This window comes from Amaranthus tricolor, chromosome 10 (assembly GCF_026212465.1).
Source record: "Amaranthus tricolor cultivar Red isolate AtriRed21 chromosome 10, ASM2621246v1, whole genome shotgun sequence".
Classification (NCBI taxonomy): Eukaryota; Viridiplantae; Streptophyta; class Magnoliopsida; order Caryophyllales; family Amaranthaceae; genus Amaranthus; species Amaranthus tricolor.
In genome coordinates, this window is record NC_080056.1 from 7,633,224 (window position 1) to 7,653,452 (window position 20,229).

General features: G+C 36.4%; 1 protein-coding gene and 1 pseudogene across 1 annotated transcript; both read right to left on the bottom strand.

Annotated features, from left to right (window-relative positions):
• Window positions 1-638: 638 nt before the first annotated feature.
• On the bottom strand, window positions 639-2,033 carry LOC130824787 (heterogeneous nuclear ribonucleoprotein 1-like; annotated as a pseudogene).
• A 14,163-nt stretch (window positions 2,034-16,196) lies between these two features.
• LOC130825686 (heterogeneous nuclear ribonucleoprotein 1-like) lies at window positions 16,197-19,542 on the bottom strand. Its single transcript, XM_057691032.1, has 2 exons — window positions 19,110-19,542; window positions 16,197-18,663 (listed from the first exon to the last, which is right to left on the bottom strand). The coding sequence occupies exons 1-2, from the start codon at window positions 19,329-19,331 to the stop codon at window positions 17,704-17,706; spliced, it is 1,182 nt and encodes a 393-aa protein (XP_057547015.1). The 5' UTR covers window positions 19,332-19,542; the 3' UTR covers window positions 16,197-17,703.
• Between the last annotated feature and the right edge of the window lie 687 nt (window positions 19,543-20,229).

A 20,229-nucleotide genomic window follows, 5' to 3' on the forward strand; every position in this document is an offset into this window, starting at 1 on the left:
GGTTAAAATAATAAGTAGTAATGTTAGTTTAAGTAAGAAAGTTAAAATGTAACGTTTTACAAAACCGCGAATATAATAATAAAATTTTATTTTTCGTACTATAAAATAATATTTTAGTGCTTATAAAAAGATTTTAAACAAAATAATATTTTAAAGTTTAATATTTGAAAGAAATTACAAAATCGGAAAAGGTTTAGGACTTAAAGATAGTTTGAAATGGATAACCAAAGGATTAGAAATTTGAATTGAAAATTCGAAAGATTAAGATTAAGAATTTTGAGTCTGTTACAAGAGCGGAAGCTTAAGATTAATTAGATCACGTTTAATTATGCCAAAGACTCAATTTCATACAATTATGAGAGTAATTGACTCCCATGTTAGAATTAGATGATTCCCAACATCCTAGATTTGCTTTATTATCATCATCTTCATATTAATTATTATCTTAACTTTATTTATTAGTTTGATTTGCATCATTTTGATTTTTGTTCATAGTAGTGTTAGATTCTCAAATCGATTATATTGTTTGTCCGTATCTCGTAGTTATAAACTGAATGAATTTGTTAAATCCTTCCCTGAGTTCGACCCATATAGCTACACGTACACCATGTGCTTGCGATTAATTTAAAATTTGCACATCATTCATACCCAGAGGCTGCACTTGAAGATTGACCAGTCGGGCCACCACTTCCTGCACCACTAGCACCCCCAAGGACCTGCATTTCTATATCCGGCTGCACCATAACCAGAAGCCGCCTATGCATTCCAAGAACTCCTTTGAGTATTAGGATTCCCATACATTGCACTGGCAGGGTCTCCATATCTAAGATACCCACCATAGCCCATGCCAACATTGGAAGGCCCATATCCATAACCCGCTGCACCATGCCCTGAAGAATTATAATTGGGAAAACCACCACCTACATTCTGACCCTGCATATATCTATTAGAACCCATCCTATTATCATAAGCATTATGGCCGCCACCACCCTCACGGTTGCCCATACCAGGGTTGGCATCCTTGGGTAAAGCACGCTTAACCTCAACTTGCTTCCCGTTTAAATCATGGAAGGTAATCTGAAAAACTATATCTACTACATCCTCATTGTCAAAAGAAATGAATCCGAAACCTCGGGGTCTATTTGTATTCTGATCATACATTATAACGACATCAGTTACACTACCATAGTTCTCAAAGTACTGCCGAAACCCTTCATCAGTTAAAGTAGTAGGTAATCTCTAAAAAATATTTTTTTGGTTCTAATGTTTCCTCCTCCACCTAAGTCTTTACCGCCATTGTTTCCTCTTTCAGAGCTTTGCTGATCTTCTCTTGACATCGCTCGCTTAGCCTCAACCTGAATTAAAAACCAAAACTTATACAATGAAGAAAGTACAAAAAAAATTTATTGAAATTTACAAGCATCAATCAATTATCCCAAAATAATCCCAATATACGATAGATTTACAACCAAATAAAATAACAATTGGCACTACAATTCCAGTACACAAGCAATCCCAAATGTAATGAATGTTAGCACACTCCCTTAGTCCCTCCCACCTAGGTCAAAGTTTGGAGGGATTGGATCTAAACACCCTAAACCCTAACAAAAAGGATTGTCGCAAACGACTCAAATCCATTAATGCGTAATAAATTTGAAAAAGGGGCATTAAAGAGAAACAGTAACATTGAAAAGGGTTTATCCACATATATACCAAAAACATTAAAAACAATAAACCAATACATAATTAAAGAAACAATACCATAAATTGAAGGAAGAAAAAAGAGAAGAGATAGGAAAATACCGACATACCGTTGTACCATCGATGGTATGTTTATCCTAAAGAACTCTATCAACAACAGAAGGATCTGAAAATAGAACAAATCCAAATTCTCTTGGTCTACCGGTAGCTTTATTTCTCATAATATTAGCCTGATAAACATCTCCATACTGCCCAAAGTATTCTTTGAGCTTTTCTTCATCTGTTTCCCATGAAATCCCACCTACAAATAATTTCCCTTGATTTGAATCCATCTTTATTTCTATGTAGAGCTTTTATCTCTCTTTCCTTTCTTCAATTTGATTTATGAGGAGAGAGAAAGAGAGGTTGTAGAGAGAGAAAGTGAGGAAGAATTGAGAAGGGGTGATAGGTGTAACATTTGAGAAATTAATAAGTTAAGAAATTTAAGAGAATTATTAGTACAAGTATGACCTTACCTTAAATATACATGATATAAATTTATTCTCAAGTTAATTCTTCCATCATTTCCTTTTCATTTATTTTAATTAAAATACCATAACCCTTTCCCAAACCCTAAAAATCGAATGCCAAGAACCCACACACACCATCCATTCGAGAGCGTTCTCACCTTCTCAATCTTCAAGCCTTCTTCCCCTGATTTTTGTTCAAAAATAGCAAGCCACTACTCCTTCTTCTCTTAAAATTCAGAAATCAACTACTGGCCACACTTCCTTCTTGTTTGTCCCTTTGAGATTTTAAATGGCAATTGGTAAATTTGTCGCCTAAATTTCAAATGCAATAATTCTTTCTTTTGAACTAGCAGGCGTCCATTTTCCTCGTTAACTCTATCATTCAGAAATAAAAAATTAATAACAAGATCATTGCCAAATTGTCTCTTGTACTTTGTTTTTCCAGGAAGTCTTAAAGGAAAAGGTAGTACAGTCTTTTATTAATTCTAATTTTATTATACACATATACATATAAATACCCTCCTTCTTTTCCTTGCAATTTTATCACTGTTTTATTCTTCTGCCTTTATCATCTAAGTGTCTTTAACCATGAGAACAATTTATTATTGCAAGATTTGTTGGATACTTGTGGATTTATTGTTAAAGTGGACCTTAAATTGATGAGTCTTAGAACTTTATATGAGTTAATTAGATGAGTTCTTAATTGGGAAACTTATGGAAAATGTGTTACTAGTGAGTTATGTGATGATGAGGATTTAAGTGTGGATTGTAATTTTTGTAGTAGATTATTCTAATGACTTGGTTTTGTTTAGTTTAATGTTCTTGGATGTGATAGTAGTCTTTTCGAATAATGATAATAGGTTAAATAGTTTATGTTTGTTAATTTGATGGCCAAGGAAGGAATCCAATGGAGTTGGTATATGTAATATTATCATAATGATTGTGGGGATACAAATTCAAAGAGATAGGGTACGTGTTATTGAGAACTGTTGATATTGGTGAATGTATTGAATAATTATTGTTTTTTGAATGGGTTAGGAGAGCCTTACGAAAATCATTATTTTATTTAAGCGAATAGTTTGACATTAAGGAAGAGATTATTGGACTTGGATTATGGTTATGAATGCATATATTGTGGTTAATTGGAAATATTAAGAGAATTTTTAAGATGAGTATCTTTAAAGGAATATGAATTAGTATGTATCACAATTATAATATCTTGATGACATATTAAGAGGTTTGAGTTAGAACGTGCATTATTCATTAATAATTAGATTTGCTTGAGTAGACTTTTGGTTTGATTTATAGACACAGGAGGAAATGTAATAAGTTATAGGTTAGTAGTTTAATATCGAATGCTCTTTTGTGATGTTGTGATTTGTTATTCTTCAGGAAGCGACATCATCGAGGTTCTAGTGATCGCAGAGAACCAGATTTAGCTCCTTAAAGCATCTTTGGTGAGTAGTAGTAGTTTCTTAAAAAGGGTCTGGCCAGACTATAATTTTGAAAATCGTTTTATTAAAGTTTGTGAAATTTATATTGTTGAGATAAATTTGTTATGAATGATTATATTGATATTGATATAGTCAATGGATCGGGCTTACGAGCTGGTCATTGACGGAGTGGTGGGACATTGTCTCCTATTCCGCTGTTTTAAGGTGAATTGTCATTCAAATATTGACTAGCCTCACCCGAGAGTGACATAGCCTTAGAGCTATGGATGTTCCTCTCAACTAGACTCCCTGTGCGCACATAGTTCTAGGAAAATAATGTTGCTTTTAAATCTTTGTTTAGAAATTACTGTGTTTTGTTGTTTTGGATTGTTGCTTCTCATTCAGTTTAATCTGACCCTCTGTTGTTTTCAAATTTTAGTTTGATTACAGATCGAAACCAGCCGGGAACGATAGGTTAGCGGTGTTGATTAGAGTGTCAAGGATTTCATATTGAGCTGAGCATGGAGGAATTTTGTAGTTTTGTATTAGGTTTTTGGATAAATGTATATTAGACTTGGTTGTGTTGGTTATATTGAACTTAAAGTGATCTGTATGTTTACGTTGTGTTTTGATTAAACGTTTGGTTTGAGAATTAGCTGAGTTAGTTACGTTAAAGAGCTGGTGGCCCCTTTTCTCAAGTTTTGAAAGTGTGATGCAGCGGCTGTGGCTGCTGATTGGGTAAGTTATAGATTTTGGGGTTTTTATTTTATGAGAGAGAAAAAAGAGGGGTAAGAATTCTGATTCGTATTTGTTATGAATAGTGTAACTTGAGTGCACAAATTTGATGTGTGCATTCATGAGTAGAATTGATGGGATGGAATCCTATAGCATTGGTTAATTGGAGAATTAAGTGAGTGACTTAATGTTTATAGTGTTTAAGTGTGATTTATTTAGTGAAGTAATTATGGGAATTATTGGTTTTAATGGTGTTTAATGAAAAAGTGCAAAGGGTTTTGGAAGATGCTTTGCTCGAGCAGAAACTGTCAGAAGGATACTGAAGGTAGCTCGACCAGCTCGCTCGACCAAGCGAGCTCTTGGGTGGGTCGAGCGAATAAACAGAATGTATCCAGAAGCTGCCTGTAGCCCGCTCGACCGAGCAAGCTCTCTGTTCTGTTGCATATTAGTCTCTAGTGTAGAAAAGCTCATTGATAATGTTGCAAATGATCCTATTGATGCACACGTGCAGGTTCAACCTCCCAATATTGATGAAGATGAAAATGATGATAGTGTTCAACAAAGATCTCCTCCTTTGTCCACAACTAGGCAAAGAAGGAAAATAATTAGGCAAAGAAGGAAGATCGTGGCTCCAAGGATGTACATTGAAGAGTGTGATTATGTTGCATATGCTCTTAACATTACTAGTGAAGTCGAAGGATTGCATGAACCAAGTACGTACAAGGAGGCTATGGCCTCAAATGACTCAAGTAAATGGTTGATAGCCATGAAGCAAGAGATGGAATCTCTTGCAAAGAATGAAACTTGGAATATCGTTAAAGCACCAAAGAAAAAGAAGATTGTTGGGTGCAAGTGGATATTCAAAAGGAAGGAGGGTCCTTCTAGTGGTGTTCCTCCCATCTACAAAGCAAGGGTAGTAGCAAAGAGATACTCTCAAATTGAGGGTGTTAATTTTCATGAGGTATTCTTACCGGTAGTGAACCGGTAGTGAAGCCCTCTTCTATAAGGGCACTACTTGCATTGGTGGCGATGGAGGATTTGGAGTTGCGTCAATTAGATGTAAAGACGGCGTTTCTTCACGGTGAGCTTGAAGAAGAGATTTTTACGAAGCAACCGGAAGGTTTTGAGATCGCCGATAAGGAAAGCATGTGTGCAGATTGAAAAGATCATTGTATGGGTTGAAGCAATCGCCAAGGCAATGGTACAAGAGGTTTGATTCTTTCATGATTTCACATGATTTGATTAGAAGTTCTTATGATAGTTGTGTTTATCTTAAGAAACTTAAAGATAGTTCTTTGTTATATTTGCCCTTATATGTTGATGATATGCTAGTAGCATGTAGTTCTTTGTTTGAGGTGGAGAACTTGAAAGTGTTGCTTTCAAGTGAATTTGATATGAAGGATCTTGGTGAAGCCAAGAAGATTCTTGGAATGGAGATTTTGAGAGACCGGGCTAAGGGTGTCTTATACCTTAGTCAAAGGAAGTACATTGAGAAAGTTGTGCAACGTTTCTCCATGGAAGATGCTAAAGGTGTGTCTACTACTCTTGCCTCTCATTTCAAATTGTTCAAGAGGTTGTGTCCACAAACAAAGGTGGAAGAAGAGCAAATGGTAAGAATCCTGTACACTAGTGCTGTTGGTAGCGTGATGTATGCCATGGTATGTTCTAGACCCGATATAGCTCATGCAGTGAGTTTGGTAAGTAGATATATGTCTAATCCGGGAAAGGGACATTGGGAGGCACTTAAGTGGTTATTGAGGTATTTGAAATGTACTTCTAATGTTTGTCCTATGTATGGGAAGGATTCAAGCGAGCTAACCGGATTTTGTGACTCGGACTATAGAGGTGATCTTAATAATAGAAAGTCCACAAGTGGATTCGTGTTCACATTGGGTGGTTCGGCGGTAAGTTGGCAATCATCGTTAAAAGATGTAGTTGCTCTTTCAACAACCGAAGCAGAGTACATAGCCGTTGCCGAGTCATTCAAAGAAGCAAAGTGGCGCAAAGGTCTTGTTGGTGAGATGTGCAATAAGGTGTGTTCGGTAAGTGTGCATTGTGATAGTCAAAGTGCAATTCACTTGGCTAGAAATCAAAATTCATTTCATAGAAGGTCCAAACACATTGATATCAAGTATAATTTCATCTGGGATGAAGTTGAGCACAAAAGGGTGATTTTAAAGAAAATTGATACTAAAGAAAACCCGGCCGACATGATGACAAAGCCATTGCCAACAACTAAGTTTGATTTATGTGTTGACTTGGTTGGTCTAGCTTCTTGCTTGAAGTAATGCTCTTTGAGGCATTTGAGGTGTGTATGTTATTTTTTTTTATATTCTTGTAAGATGAAGTGGATTGATGAATGCTTTGACTTGGATGAACTCAAGTCAAGATGGAGATTATTATGAATAGTGTGACTTGAGTGCACAAATTTGATGTGTGCATTCATGAGTGGAATTGATAGGATGGAATCCTATGGCATTGGTTAATAGGAGAATTAAGTGAGTGTCTTAATGTTTGTAGTGTTTAAGTGTGATTTATTTGGTGAAGTAATCATGGGAGTTATTGGTTTTAATGGTGTTTAATAAAGAAGTGCAAAGGGTTTTGGAAGATGCTTTGCTCGAGCAGAAACTGTCAGAAGGATACTGAAGGAAGCTCGACCAGCTCGTTCAACCAGCTCGCTCGACCAAGCGAGCTCTTGGGTGGGTCGAGCGAATAAATAGAATGTATCCAGAAGCTGCCTATAGCTCGCTCGACCGAGCGAGCTCTCTGTTCTGGTCGAGCGGTTCCTTTGATACACTTAGGATATTTTTTTTTTTCCAAATCCTTGGGGTTGTTTCATCTCATTCATTATTCAGCATTAAGTATTAAGTGAGCAATTATCATTGAGTGTACTTAGTACTATAAATAGAGCTCTCATACTCTTCTAAGAGGATTATCAAACACAACCCTTAAACCAAACATATAGCCTATTGTTTTATCTCTTACTCAATTGTAATACTTCATTTGTAAGAGTGTTTTACTACATTGAAATAATATAAACAAGAAACTACACACCACGGAGGACGTAGCCATCATTGGGTGAACCTTCTTAAATCATTATGTCATTTTGCAAATTTTATTTTATCAAGCAATTATTAGTTCATTGAAATTATTATCGTTCATCAAAGTTTTTAACATCGTATCGATTTTAGCAAATATTTCAGTATTGCAAATAGCAAGCATGTCTTCGCCATTCTTTCCAAACAAATTTCATATTTTTTAAGTTTTTAAAAAAAATGTCCCTGAGGCACATGCCAGGGGTACCCATGGTAGATTTACCCCAGCCTGTTATGTCTCCGTTTTAATGATGAATGTAATTAGGCATGGCCACGGTCCGGGTTGGTCCGGTTCCGTTCCGGTTCCATCCGGTTCCGGTTCCACCCGGTTCCGGTTCCATTTGGAACCTGTCGCGAACGGTTCCGGTTCCGGTTCCGGTTCCGGGCGGTTCCAAACGGTTCCTTGGCGGTTCATGAGGCGGTTCCGGCGGTTCCAACTCACGGGACGGGCGGGTCGGACCATCGGTTCCATTTTAATTTTTTCTTTAAATTTTTGTATAATAAAAAAATACTATAATATCGCGGACGTACCTTTGATGATTACTTGATTATTAGCGAAATTCATTGCATGTCAAGTTGTCATCGTTATTGAAATATTTACTAAAAAGAATGGAAAAAAATAAATTAATAAGAAACGAATCAATGATAATGTCGATAAAGATGATTAATAAAAAAAGAGGGAGAAAATGGACTTGAACCTAGTACCCAAATGAATACTAAGCTGCCTACGTATCCCGAAGGAATCAAAGCCCACGTAGTTCTTTGTCATACCTTTTATTTATAGTTGTTGAGTGTTGATTCATCGTTGTCGCTTGTCGGATTGATCCTATTCGTCTTCGTCATCATCATGTGGTTGATTAGATGCTTCCGCTGACTCTCCTCCTGACGATGATGAAGTTGTATCCATCATCATCCATGGATCATCATCGTCGTCTTGATCATCATCGTTCCTTAGTCCTTGTGTTCGAATCTCAGCTTGATCCCAATCTTTCTTGCAAACACATATTTGAATACTATGTGGAGCAAGACGAGATCGCTTTTCATCCAAAACTCTTCTACCTGCACTAAAAGCAGACTCCGACGCAATAGTTGACGCGGGAATTGCAAGGACATCCTTTGCAATTCTCGATAAAATGGGAAATTTAACAGATTTTTCTTTCCACCACTCCAAAATATTATAGACACTTGGGTCTATTTCAAAGTGGTGTTTAAGATAACTATCTAGTTCTAAATATGTGGTCGAGGAAGAAGAAGATCCTACAAAACTATCATCTTGAGTCATTATGTTAGCTATTACTGAATTATAGAAAGTGGGACGAGCCGAAACGCTAGCACGCCTAGACATATCGCGTTTCGGGTTATATACACTAGCGTAAAAATCATACAGTTCAGCTAAATATTTTTTACATGTTCCTACATAATATTGTACATCAGAAGACGGGCGATCTAACGATTGATAATAAAATCCTATTACTTTAGTTAGGACCTCAGTTTTAAAACGTGGGTCCAAAATGGTTGCGATTCCATAAATATAAGGAAAATCGGTAAAATATGATTTCCATTTTTCCATCATATCTGCAAGAATCGGCCTTAATTGTGGGTTAGTATCTTCATGTGTATGTTTAAGTAGATGATAAAAAATAGTAATACATTCACTTATTACTAAGTGAACGTTCGGTTCATAAACATAAGAAAAAATCTTAGTCGCGTGGTCATACGCTTCTAATATGTTATGTACACCTATTGCTAATTCCCAAGTTGCATCAGCTATGAAACTATCTGTATACTCACTATATATTTGTGTTATTACTGGGCGATAAGCAATCGCCTTTCTTAATAAATCGTTGGTTGAGCCCCAACGTGTAGGAGTATCTAATGACCAATACACTTTTTTAAGTTGGTATTGGTCACATAATTGTTTATATCTTCTTTTTATCTTTCCGGTCCTAAGCCATTTCACTATATCCCTAATTGGTTCTAATAATTCACTTAATTGTTTTATGCCTACTTGACAAGATAAGTTAACTATATGCGCACAACAACGTATGTGTAATAAGCTACCCCCAAGGATTAAACTAAAGGCAGGTTCGTTAAACAAAAGTTCTATACATTTAATGTTTGCGGTTGCATTATCAGTTGAACAACAAAATATTTTATCTAATAAGTTCCATTCTCTACATATCTCTACTAATCTATATTTTATGTTTTCACCGGTATGTCTTTCTGGCATTGTCTCAAAAGCAATTATTCTTTTTTGAATAATCCAATTTCGATCTATCCAGTGTGCTGTTACACACATATAAGGTTCTAAATGTGGGGGAGCAGACCAAATGTCAGTTGTTATGCTAATCCTACCATTAAACGATTTAAACATTTCAACTAATTCATAGCGCATTGATTCGTATAATTTAATTGTGCGTCTTTTAAGAGTGCTCCTAGGGATTGCTCTATATTGTGGTTGCAATTGTTGTCTAGTGAGACGCTCGTATGCCCTACTTTCACCGTGGTTAAAAGGCAATTCATCACAAATTACATACCTAGAAAATTCATCAATCATGTCATTACGATTATATCTAAAAGGCATACCTGTGTTGGGAATGTCCCATTGTGTCTGTCGGCTTCCACTTGTGGTCCCGCTGCCGCTTGCTGCATGAGTTTCTTTTGTGATTCCATGCTTCTTTGCCAAATGTTTGTTAAAAGATCCCGTTCCACCACCTAACACGTATTCACAAAACACAGTAAATAAATGTTTATAAAATATGAATATATAATGTATGAATGTATTATGTATGTATAAAAAACTTAAAAAGTATTTACCTCTGGTGAAACTGTATGAAACTAAGGGCTTTACTCCTTGACTTTCACAAATTTGACAAGTGCATAAGAAAATATCTGGATTCTCGGTTGGTTCTTTTGTGAAATACGACCACACATGTGAAACAGCTCTACCACTAGGAGGTGGCATTGCCGGAAAAGGTTGTCTTACTGGTTCATCTTCATCTAAATAAATAATTTAAAATTATAAAACTAAAATTAAATAAATAAATAATTTAAAGTTTAATTAATTTGAAGAATAAAATTATAAAACTAACCGATAGTTTGAAAATTGACTCGTTTACCACGAGCTTGTCTTTGTTGTTGTTGTTCTCCTTGTTCTTCATGTGATCTTGTTGATGACTGTCGAGATATATTTATCCCAATTGGGGTCGTTGGTTCCTCTTCTTGTTCTTCTTCTTCATCAATTAGTATTTCTCTTTCCATTTCTTCTGCATAATTATGTAGCTCCGGGTCGTACCCTTCCGGATAATTATGTTCATAATTATAATTACTAATGGAGGGTGTTGTTGATACCGACGGAGTAGAAGTGGCCTTTCTTTTGGACGAACTGGAACCTCCCAATGATTTTGCCACTTTAGTAACTTTTTTTGTGGCTTTTTTCAAAAATGAAGACATGATTGATAATATTGAAGTAATAATAGAAATATAGAATTAAGAAATAAATAAATAATTAATTATGTAACTAACTAAATTAAGATATAATTAAAAGACTAATTATTTAATTAAGAGAATAATTGCGTAATTAAAGAATTAAGTAGAGAGAGTAGGAGAAGAGATGAGTTGTGAATGAAAATGATTGAAAGTGATGAGTATATATAGAGTATATCCCAACGGCTATAAACGGTAACAAACGGCTAGTTTTTTGGCGAACCGGTTCCATGGAACCGGTGGTCCGGTTCAACCGGACCGGTCCCGGTTCCGGTTCCACGGAACCGTTGAGCCGGTTCAACCGGACCGGTTCCAGAACCGGTTCCATGGAACCGTTGGACCGGTTCTCCCGGACCGGTTCCGGTTCCAAACCGCGGGTTTTTTTACCCGGTTCACGACGGTTTTTTCCGGCGGTTTCACGGTTCCGGCAATTTTTTCCGGCGGTTTCACGGTTTCGCGGTTCGGGGCGGTTCGGAACCTGTCGCAAACGGTTCCGGTTCCGGATCCGGTTCCAAGCGGTTCGGGACCGGTTCGGTTCCGGGTAAACCGCCCCGTGGCCATGCCTAAATGTAATAATAATCAACATATTTAAGCAAACTTTCTTATAAGCACTTGGATACATTAAACCTAAACTACTTCTTGTTATAACACGACGTACTTATATCGGCAGGGAGTAGCAACAAACGATATTTAAATGTGAGATTTTTATTTGTATTAGATTAGATTATTCATATATGATAAATGTGAGGTTTTTAATTTTGGTTTTTTCTATGGAAAAATTGAGTTCAATTCTGACCATAATAGAAGTGTGTGGGCAAAATTGTTGGCGGTAGAATAATCAAAAGCCGTTGAATCGTTAAATTAAAGCTAGATCTAAACATCAAATCATCAACAAACATCACGAAATGATGGTTAGAAAATGAACAAAATGCACTCTTCAATTATTCATGAAAAAGTAGAAATGGATAATGGTTGTTGAAATTGTTTTTTTATGGTTTATGATTACAGTGTTGAACCAACATGATATATGATCTTATGTTAAATTTTTGTTCTTGTTTGGTTGGAGAAGTGGGCTTGGATTTTGATTAAAGGTTTATAAATTGTTGGTTTAGAAATGGATAATGGTAAGGATACAAAAACTGAGACACTTATAAGTAGCTTGAAGGTTAAAAAACAAGCAGCTTTGGAGAAGATTTTGGGTAAGGAGGATGAATCTAAGAGGTTGTTGTCACCTAAAAATGATGAAATTTCCTCAAATTCTAAGAGGAAAGTTCAATGGAATGATACTAATGGTGGGCATAAGCTTGCAGAAATTGTGGAGTTTCTACCAAGGTAATTTGTCCATATTAATATCATTATTATTCATGTAATCTGTACTGTTTTTTGGTGTTCTGTTGGAAACTGCAATTTGTGATGCTCATAATATTTCATGTGCATTTCTTATGCATTTTTTTCAAGTGAAGTTGCATATGATATTTGTTGTCAAGGGCTATCGAAAATAACTTTTCACTAACATATTCTCGGGCCTCAACCATTAGCTTAATCTATTAATTGAGTCGGTCTAAATGCTATATCATAAACCAGCGTGACAAAATGTCACAAGTTCCAACCACCCCACTTTTAAAGTGGAATATTCAGCGTCTATGTGCATCCACACTTCTAGTCTAATGGGCTCTCACGTGAGGGGGCAAGTTATAGAATATACTAGTGTTATGAAATGTTGATTCCATTGGTTAGTGATCTTATGTTTTGCTGGTATACTAGTGTTATGTACATTTTGCTAGCTGTGGAATTTCCTTTGGCATGGTGTTTTTGGAGTTGAAGTGAAGTATGAATCATCAATCATCATAGCAATGTTTCAATAGAGGCACTAAACCAGTTTAATCTTCCAGTGTTCGGAGGGGAAAGAGGGGTGTTAGGCTTATAAAATTAGATTAGCATGAAGCTTTTTAGTTCCGTCATCATGAACATATTACATAGATCTACATAATCCGATTCTAGTGCACAAATTCTTGGGAGGTTTTCAAATGGACACCAATCTTGAGGCAGTAGGTTCTCGGCTTGGCGCTGATTGAGGGAAAAAGTGAAGAGAAAGTCTTAGTAAATAACGGTTATTTACGAAGTTAACAAATTACCTTTATGTGGTAGGATTTGTTAGGGTGAGGGTTTTGTTATTTTAATTTATCTTTTTTGATTTTATTTATTTTATTTATTTTTTGTCTTTTTATGGTGATTTACAGATCACGGTAATTAATTAGGTTTTTAAAAAGTGAACTTGCGAATTAGCAACGAATTTTCTGGTGCTTTTATGGCATTTTAGCATAGCTAGCTTGTACTATCTTACATCTAGTTAGTGTTCTAATGATAGGAGCTAGGACTGTTTCTAGTGCGCATAAGTTTTCGATTGGAGAATTTGGAATTGGATACGAGTTATGTTGATTGGATCCTGCAAGCTTGCTTAGCATTTATCTTGTGAATTAGTTACTTAGCCGCATTTACGCACACAGTCGTAACCTATATGTACGGTCATTAGTGTTAGAGTTTATAACATATTCAAGGGCTTCAACCATCAGCTTAAATTTTTGGTTGAGTTGGTTCCTTGACATGGTATCAAAAGCCAACGTGACAAGAGATCACGGGTTCGAATCTCAACCACCCCTCAAAGATAAGTGCAAAATTAAGCGCCAGGTATGAGGAGGGCCTATGTCGCATCCGCACTTCTAGCTCAAAGGCACTTGTTTGAGGGGGTGTGTTAGAGTATATAATATATCTTGGGGCCTCAATCATCAACTTAAGCTTTTGATTAAGTTGGTTCCTTGGTAGTAAGAACAAATTTGTGTGTGTTCTTTGAGAAATCTTTTTATTTATTATTCTTCAAACTGAAAAACTTGTTTGCTCATAATTGGGGAAGGTTATTGTTGATTTTGTTTTGAAAGAGCTTGCTTTAACTGCTAATATCAGTATGTGGTTGCTACTTGCCAATATAATTTCAGGCAAGGATAAGGCATAGTAGTAGCTTTTAAGTTTTACAGCCTTCTTCCTAGAGTTGATATGAGTATCAACAACTACAAGAAGAATCTGGTTGCACACAAGTAAATCGATAAAGAACCAATATCAGTCAATGAAAATAGTTCTAGTTTTCTAGAATCTTCTTAGCCATAAGAGGAGGAATAATGTATTTGATGTAGAATTTGTTTGTTATTGGTGTTTGTGTTCTTGTTTAATCTCATAAGAGCTGCTCCTGTGAGAATATCTCTTGGTGAGACGACTTTAAAACAAGAGTCTAGATGCTAATAATTGTAATAATTGGGCTACCCAACCTGGAGAGCATCTCACGGTGAGATTGTTTCACTCAAAAATTTGTGCACTCATAATTATGTGCTAGTTTCTTCAATTATTTGTGAACTTCCCATGTCTTATTATCTTCTTTGATAGTATAAGTTATATTTTTCGGTTGTCTTGCCTTATTCGTCGTCAAATACTTTTGCTAGTGAAATCTTTTTTGAGCTAAAAAACTCTTTGGTTGCATCCTTCTTTATGGGTATGGGTTGTTGTTTTCCCACCCCTCTCCAGACCCTGGTCATCATTTTCTATGATCGGGATTAATTGGGTATGATGATGATAGATGCTTTTGCTAGTGATGGAAAAGGTTTATGCATTTTTTTTTCTAATGTTGCGCTGGTTTAGTTCTTTTATAGGAGTAGTTGTGTGGTGAAGTGAGGGATGCCTTGACTGTATATATGTTCTTTATGCTTCAGCAAGTCTTTAGTGCAAGTTTAGACAATTTTGCATTTTCCCAAGAGCACTAAATGGCTTCCTTCTAAGCATGGTTTAAGAGTCAGAATATAAGCAATTTTACTTTTATAATAACAAAAGATTGTTTCCTTTCTTGAGGGTCGGAGGTCCAAAGGGCTCGGTCCCCCTAAAAATTTGTTTAGAGACTTCATATAAAACCAAAATAAATACTTGGACAGCAAATATCGCTTTATAAGAAATGTTTTGATTTTGAGTCTCACCTAGTTCTCCCCTTCTCCTTAACTTACCCTCTAATCCCAAAAAAAATGTTAGTTAGTAGTTAAGACTTAAGACTATACTAAATACTAATAGTATCATTAATTATTAACATTCTAGATGGTTTTCTTTTAGTTTAGATTTGACACATTCAGCACATGAGATTGTTAACAGATAGTGTTTGAAAATTCTGTAGCACTCGTTGTCCTGATTAGATAATGAATCAGTTTTAATGTTGATGCAATTGATATACCAAATCATATTTTCACATGTTTTGTATAAAATACAATCCGGATCTCATTTGAGAATCTTTATTTTTTTGCAGTGATGTGAGCGACGACAGTGATGACGATGATGATTCAAATTCTTGCTTCTGTACAATTATGTAGATGTTAGTTCAATACTGAATATATTACTCGGATGTATTTTCCGACTTTAAAGTAAGCTTAGAGGAAGAAAAGACTTCGTAAAGGATACAATGAGAATCAAACTCAAAATCTTATTTAAGAATGAGGATGTAAGTTCTAACTAGAATAAGCTCTGATTTTCGTATTACAATATTATACGAAATTCTACAAATTTATGTGATTTTTGTGACATAGATCCAACATTTCTCTTTTGCTTATAGAAATATTTGGTCACGAGTTACACTTACTAAAAATAGTGCAAAGCATATAAAGGGGTTTTGCAAATAAGTAGATGATTTTAGTGGTTGATAAGAACAATTAGTTATAAACATGTTGCTGGATTAACTTGTTAAAATATAATTTATTCATAATAATTTATAACATTAAATGGTCTGACCATACAATCTTCTATTATAGTCAAATTAAGTTAAAATTGTCTATAAACTATTTAACCAAATATTTTACGCTCCATAGTCTTTCTTGACAAGAGGAAGAAAACATTCGAGCTCCGTCAACTTTGCAATGACCGATTTAATTTGCCTCTGCATTTGAAAATGTCAAAAAGGTTGAGAATATCTTTTCTTCACTATTCGACAATTTCAATCAATTTATGTGTAATTCAAGCAACTTGTTAATATTAACTTCAATTAAGGGTCAATTAATAACTTCCCTTTATTAATTTAGCATATATTTTCAAGACACATAAGCACATAACTACTCAAGATACACCTTGGGCAGCTATGCCTGCTAAGAGGCTTTGATACATTCAAGCACATAAATTGAATTTCATGTGTATATATGTTTCATTACATAATAGACTGAGAGAAAAGGAAGTTAATTGCTCCAACAAAGACAAAAATCATTGCTTTTTTATCACATGCTAGACCGAGGGAAAAGAGCTAGTAAGAATTGAACCTAAAACTTGCAAAAAGGTCCATCCCATCACCCATGTGTAATGCAAACAGTTATTCAGCTTTGTAAAACCGATCAGATTAACATTCAGTGCTGAATATTGAAGAAGGTGGGTAATTGTTAAAAACTGGAAGTTACCTACCTAATATAGTACTCAATTTGCTACAATTTAAATGGCCGACCGATGTAAAATCCAACCAGGGAACCATCCAAAGGTAACAGGACTTTACGAAGGGATCCGCCCAGAAAATTGTGCATTAAAGTTCTATACTAGTCTGTGGATCTTCTAAACCAGAATAATTCAAGTAATTCCATTATCACAACACATGAACTATAATCTGGTCTAACCATAACTTGCACAGTTGCACTACTCTGACCATATTTCAAGGGCTACAATCGCGCTATGAAACTGTATCAATGGTCAAGTACACAATTCTTAAATAACTTGCCCACAGGAATATATACTCTACTTCAACTTCAGGAGCCTAATTCAGCTCGAGAAACCATGCATAACAAATAACAATTCTCATCCTTTCTATTTGACAAACCAAGATTTACTAGTCAAAATCTCCTAATTTAACAGTCAGAAAGGATCCTCAACTCAGTTTCAACATACCCAACAGAGATCAACTTATATATTTCCATCAGCGCACCACAACTGGATAGAAGATTAGAACTGAAGTGGACTTCCTTGGGTTGATCAATCTCACAAAATGCTAACCTTCCGCAGCAAACTTGCATTTAGTTGTGTGAAAGCCCCTCACTTCAGAACCTGAGCAGCTCTCCTGTACAACACAAAGGGCAAATACAGGGAGAAATGGTTATGCCAACTTTAAAGCTTCAACTACCACTACGTTATCTCTATCCATTACCAACTGATCAACCCAACTTGTCTACGGCTCCAATGTCTACCAGTACGAGAAATGAGATGCTCGACTAAATCTTTCTACTTCATGTTTCACACGTCAAACACAAGGTAACTACAAGAGAACTATGCTTATCAGCTTATCAAACACCATGCATAGGTTTTCTTCCTGCTAAGCAAATTCAATAAGGTAATTATATAAAAAAGCAATTCTGTAAGCCCAAGGTGGAAAGCAACCAAAGAAACAGATCAATATAAGCTTATACAGCCTAGACACTTAAAGGACAGTAATAGAGCAGCAGTAATAGCAAATAAACAACAATCAGCACACCAAATACATAACTAAACTCAAAACGACAGTAAAATGAACAGCTAGTACTCTGATAAACTAATTGTTTAAAAAAAGACCATCAAGAACGATAAGGTGAACTACAGCAAAGCAACAAGCCAACCATACAGCAGCATGCTTGAGACAGAAAGAGGATTCCCTCATCACAGGAAAACAAACTTCCAAGGTCCATGATAATTCAGCTACTGTGCTTGTCAATTTTAGGCACCACCATATCCACTATTGTAACCCATTTGTGAACCGGCCTGAGTCCCATAACCACCAGCACCATATCCACCATGACCATTAGCATCACCATATCCACTACTATAGCCCCCTTGCCTCTCTCCTGCACCACCAGATCCATTGTTACCAGTGGCCCCTCCAGAACGATTACCTCCGTTACCATATCCATCACCACCGCCGTAACCCCCATATCCATAAGCTTGACTCCCATACCCAGAGGCTGCACCTGGAGATTGACCAGTCGGGCCACCATTACCTGCACCAGCAGCACCCCAAGGACCTGCATTTCCATAACCAGCTGCACCATAACCAGAAGCTGCCTGTGCATTCCAAGAACTCCTTTGAGCATTTGGATTCCCATACACAGCACTGGCAGGGCCTCCATATCCAGGATACGCACCATAGCCCATGCCAGCATTAGCAGGCGCATATCCATAACCCGCTGCACCATAACCAGAAGAACTATAAGGTGGAAAAGCACCACCTGCATTTTGACCCTGCATATATCTATTAGAACCCATCCTATTATCATAAGCATTCTGGCCGCCACCAGAATTATAACCACCACCACCCCCACGGTTACCCATACCAGGGTTGGCGTCCTTGGGTAGTGCACGCTTAACCTCAACTTGCTTCCCGTTTAAATCATGGAAGGTATTCTGTAAAACTCTATCTACTGCATCCTCGTTGTCAAAAGAAATGAATCCAAAACCACGGGGTCTATTTGTATTCTGATCATACATAATAACCACATCAGTTACACTACCATAGTTCTCAAAGTACTGCCGAAACCCTTCGTCAGTTAAAGTAGGAGGTAATCCTCCAACAAATATCTTCTTGGTTCTAATGTTTCCTCCACCTACGTCTCTACCACCATTGTTTCCTCTTCCAGAGTTCTGTTGATCTTCTCTTGACATTGCTCGCTTAGCCTCGACCTGAAGTAAAACTAAAACTTATACAAGGAACAAAGTACTGAAAACATTTATTGCAATTTGCAAGCATCAAAAATCTTAATATAAGACAGATTTACCACCAAACGAGATAAGCAGTCCCAAATGTAACGAATGTTAGCACACTCGCTTACCCTAATGCATTAAGTCCCTCCCACCTAGGTCAAAGTTTGGAGGGATGGGATCTCCGCACCCTTACCCCTAACAAAAAAGTAGGTTCCAATTGAGTCTGGTAGCAAAAAAACTCAAGTCCATTGATGTACAAGAAATTTTTTTAAAAAAAAGAGCACTAAAGAGAAATAGTAACAATTTTCTAGGGTTTGTCCACATACATACCAAAAAAGCAAAATTAATAAACCAATAGATTAACAAATGAACAACAATATAAACTGAAGGGAATTAAAAAAGAAGACAAAGAGATAGGGAAATACCGTTCTGCCATCGATGGTATGTTTATCCTGAAGAACTCTATCAACAGCAGAAGGATCTGAAAAAAGAACAAATCCAAAACCTCTAGGTCTACCAGTTGTTTTATCTCTCATAATATTAGCCTGATAAACATCTCCATATTGCCCAAAATATTCTTTAAGCTTTTCTTCATCCGTTTCCCATGAAATCCCACCTACAAACAATTTCCCTTGATCTGAATCCATCGTTAATTTGTATTACGATCTAAACCTAATGTAAACAAATTCAAAACTTCTCTCTCGTTTTTCTGTCACCAATTAGATTGATGAGGAGAGAGAAAGATAGGGTTGTAGAGAGAGAAAGTCGGGAGAACTGAGAAGGAAAGATGATAAGGGTTTTGTTGGGGGCGGAAGGAGGGATGGAACTGGAAGGTTTGCAAGTGACTAAACAATACGGGGTTTTTGGCTATTTTGTGAGAAGGATGGATCAGATTTCCTTGTTTTAACGGTTAGGATTTTTCATCTTTACATTTGTTTTTTTTTTTTTCCCTTTCATCATCATTTGTTAATGGGGTGTGTAGGGATGGCAATGGGTACCGGATCCGACCCGGATCCGTGGATCTGTATCCGTTTTTACGGATCTGGGTCTTAAAATATAGACCCGTCGGATTCGGGTTGGATCCGAATCCTGTTAAATTTCACGGGTCCGGGTTCGGATCTGGGAAAAATACCCAGATCCGGACCCGCGGATCTAAAGGACCCGTTTCTTTTTTTAAAAAAAAATTTATTTTTTTATATCACTAGTTCACTACAGTAACCCTTAAGGCCCTATAACCTTACCCCTATTTTCAGTTTAAAACTTTGAAATTTGAGATTTTTTTTTTCATTTTCAGTAACCGTAGCCTTAGGCAAATTACGAATTGCGATTCTTCTTTCCAGCTTCCAGTTTCCAACCTTCTCCACTCTCCACTCTCCAGTGTCGTAGTCTGCGAACTGCGCTTCTTCCAAGGCCGCCTCCAGTGCCGCCGCCTCCCATACAGCCGACTCCATTGTCGTAGACTCGCAAGTCGCAGCCAGCAGGTCGATATATGTCTTATATTTATTTTTTTTTCCTACATTACTTTTGATTTATGTTGAGTAGTAG

Excerpts from the sequence above, each read along its gene's own strand:
- LOC130825686 (XM_057691032.1), bottom strand. The coding sequence starts at position 19,331 with ATGGATTCAGATCAAGGGAAATTGTTTGTAGGTGGGATTTCATGGGAA. Across the intron at positions 18,664-19,109 it reads ATACCATCGATGGCAGAACG|GTCGAGGCTAAGCGAGCAAT; the intron begins GTATTTCCCTAT and ends GTTTTACTTCAG.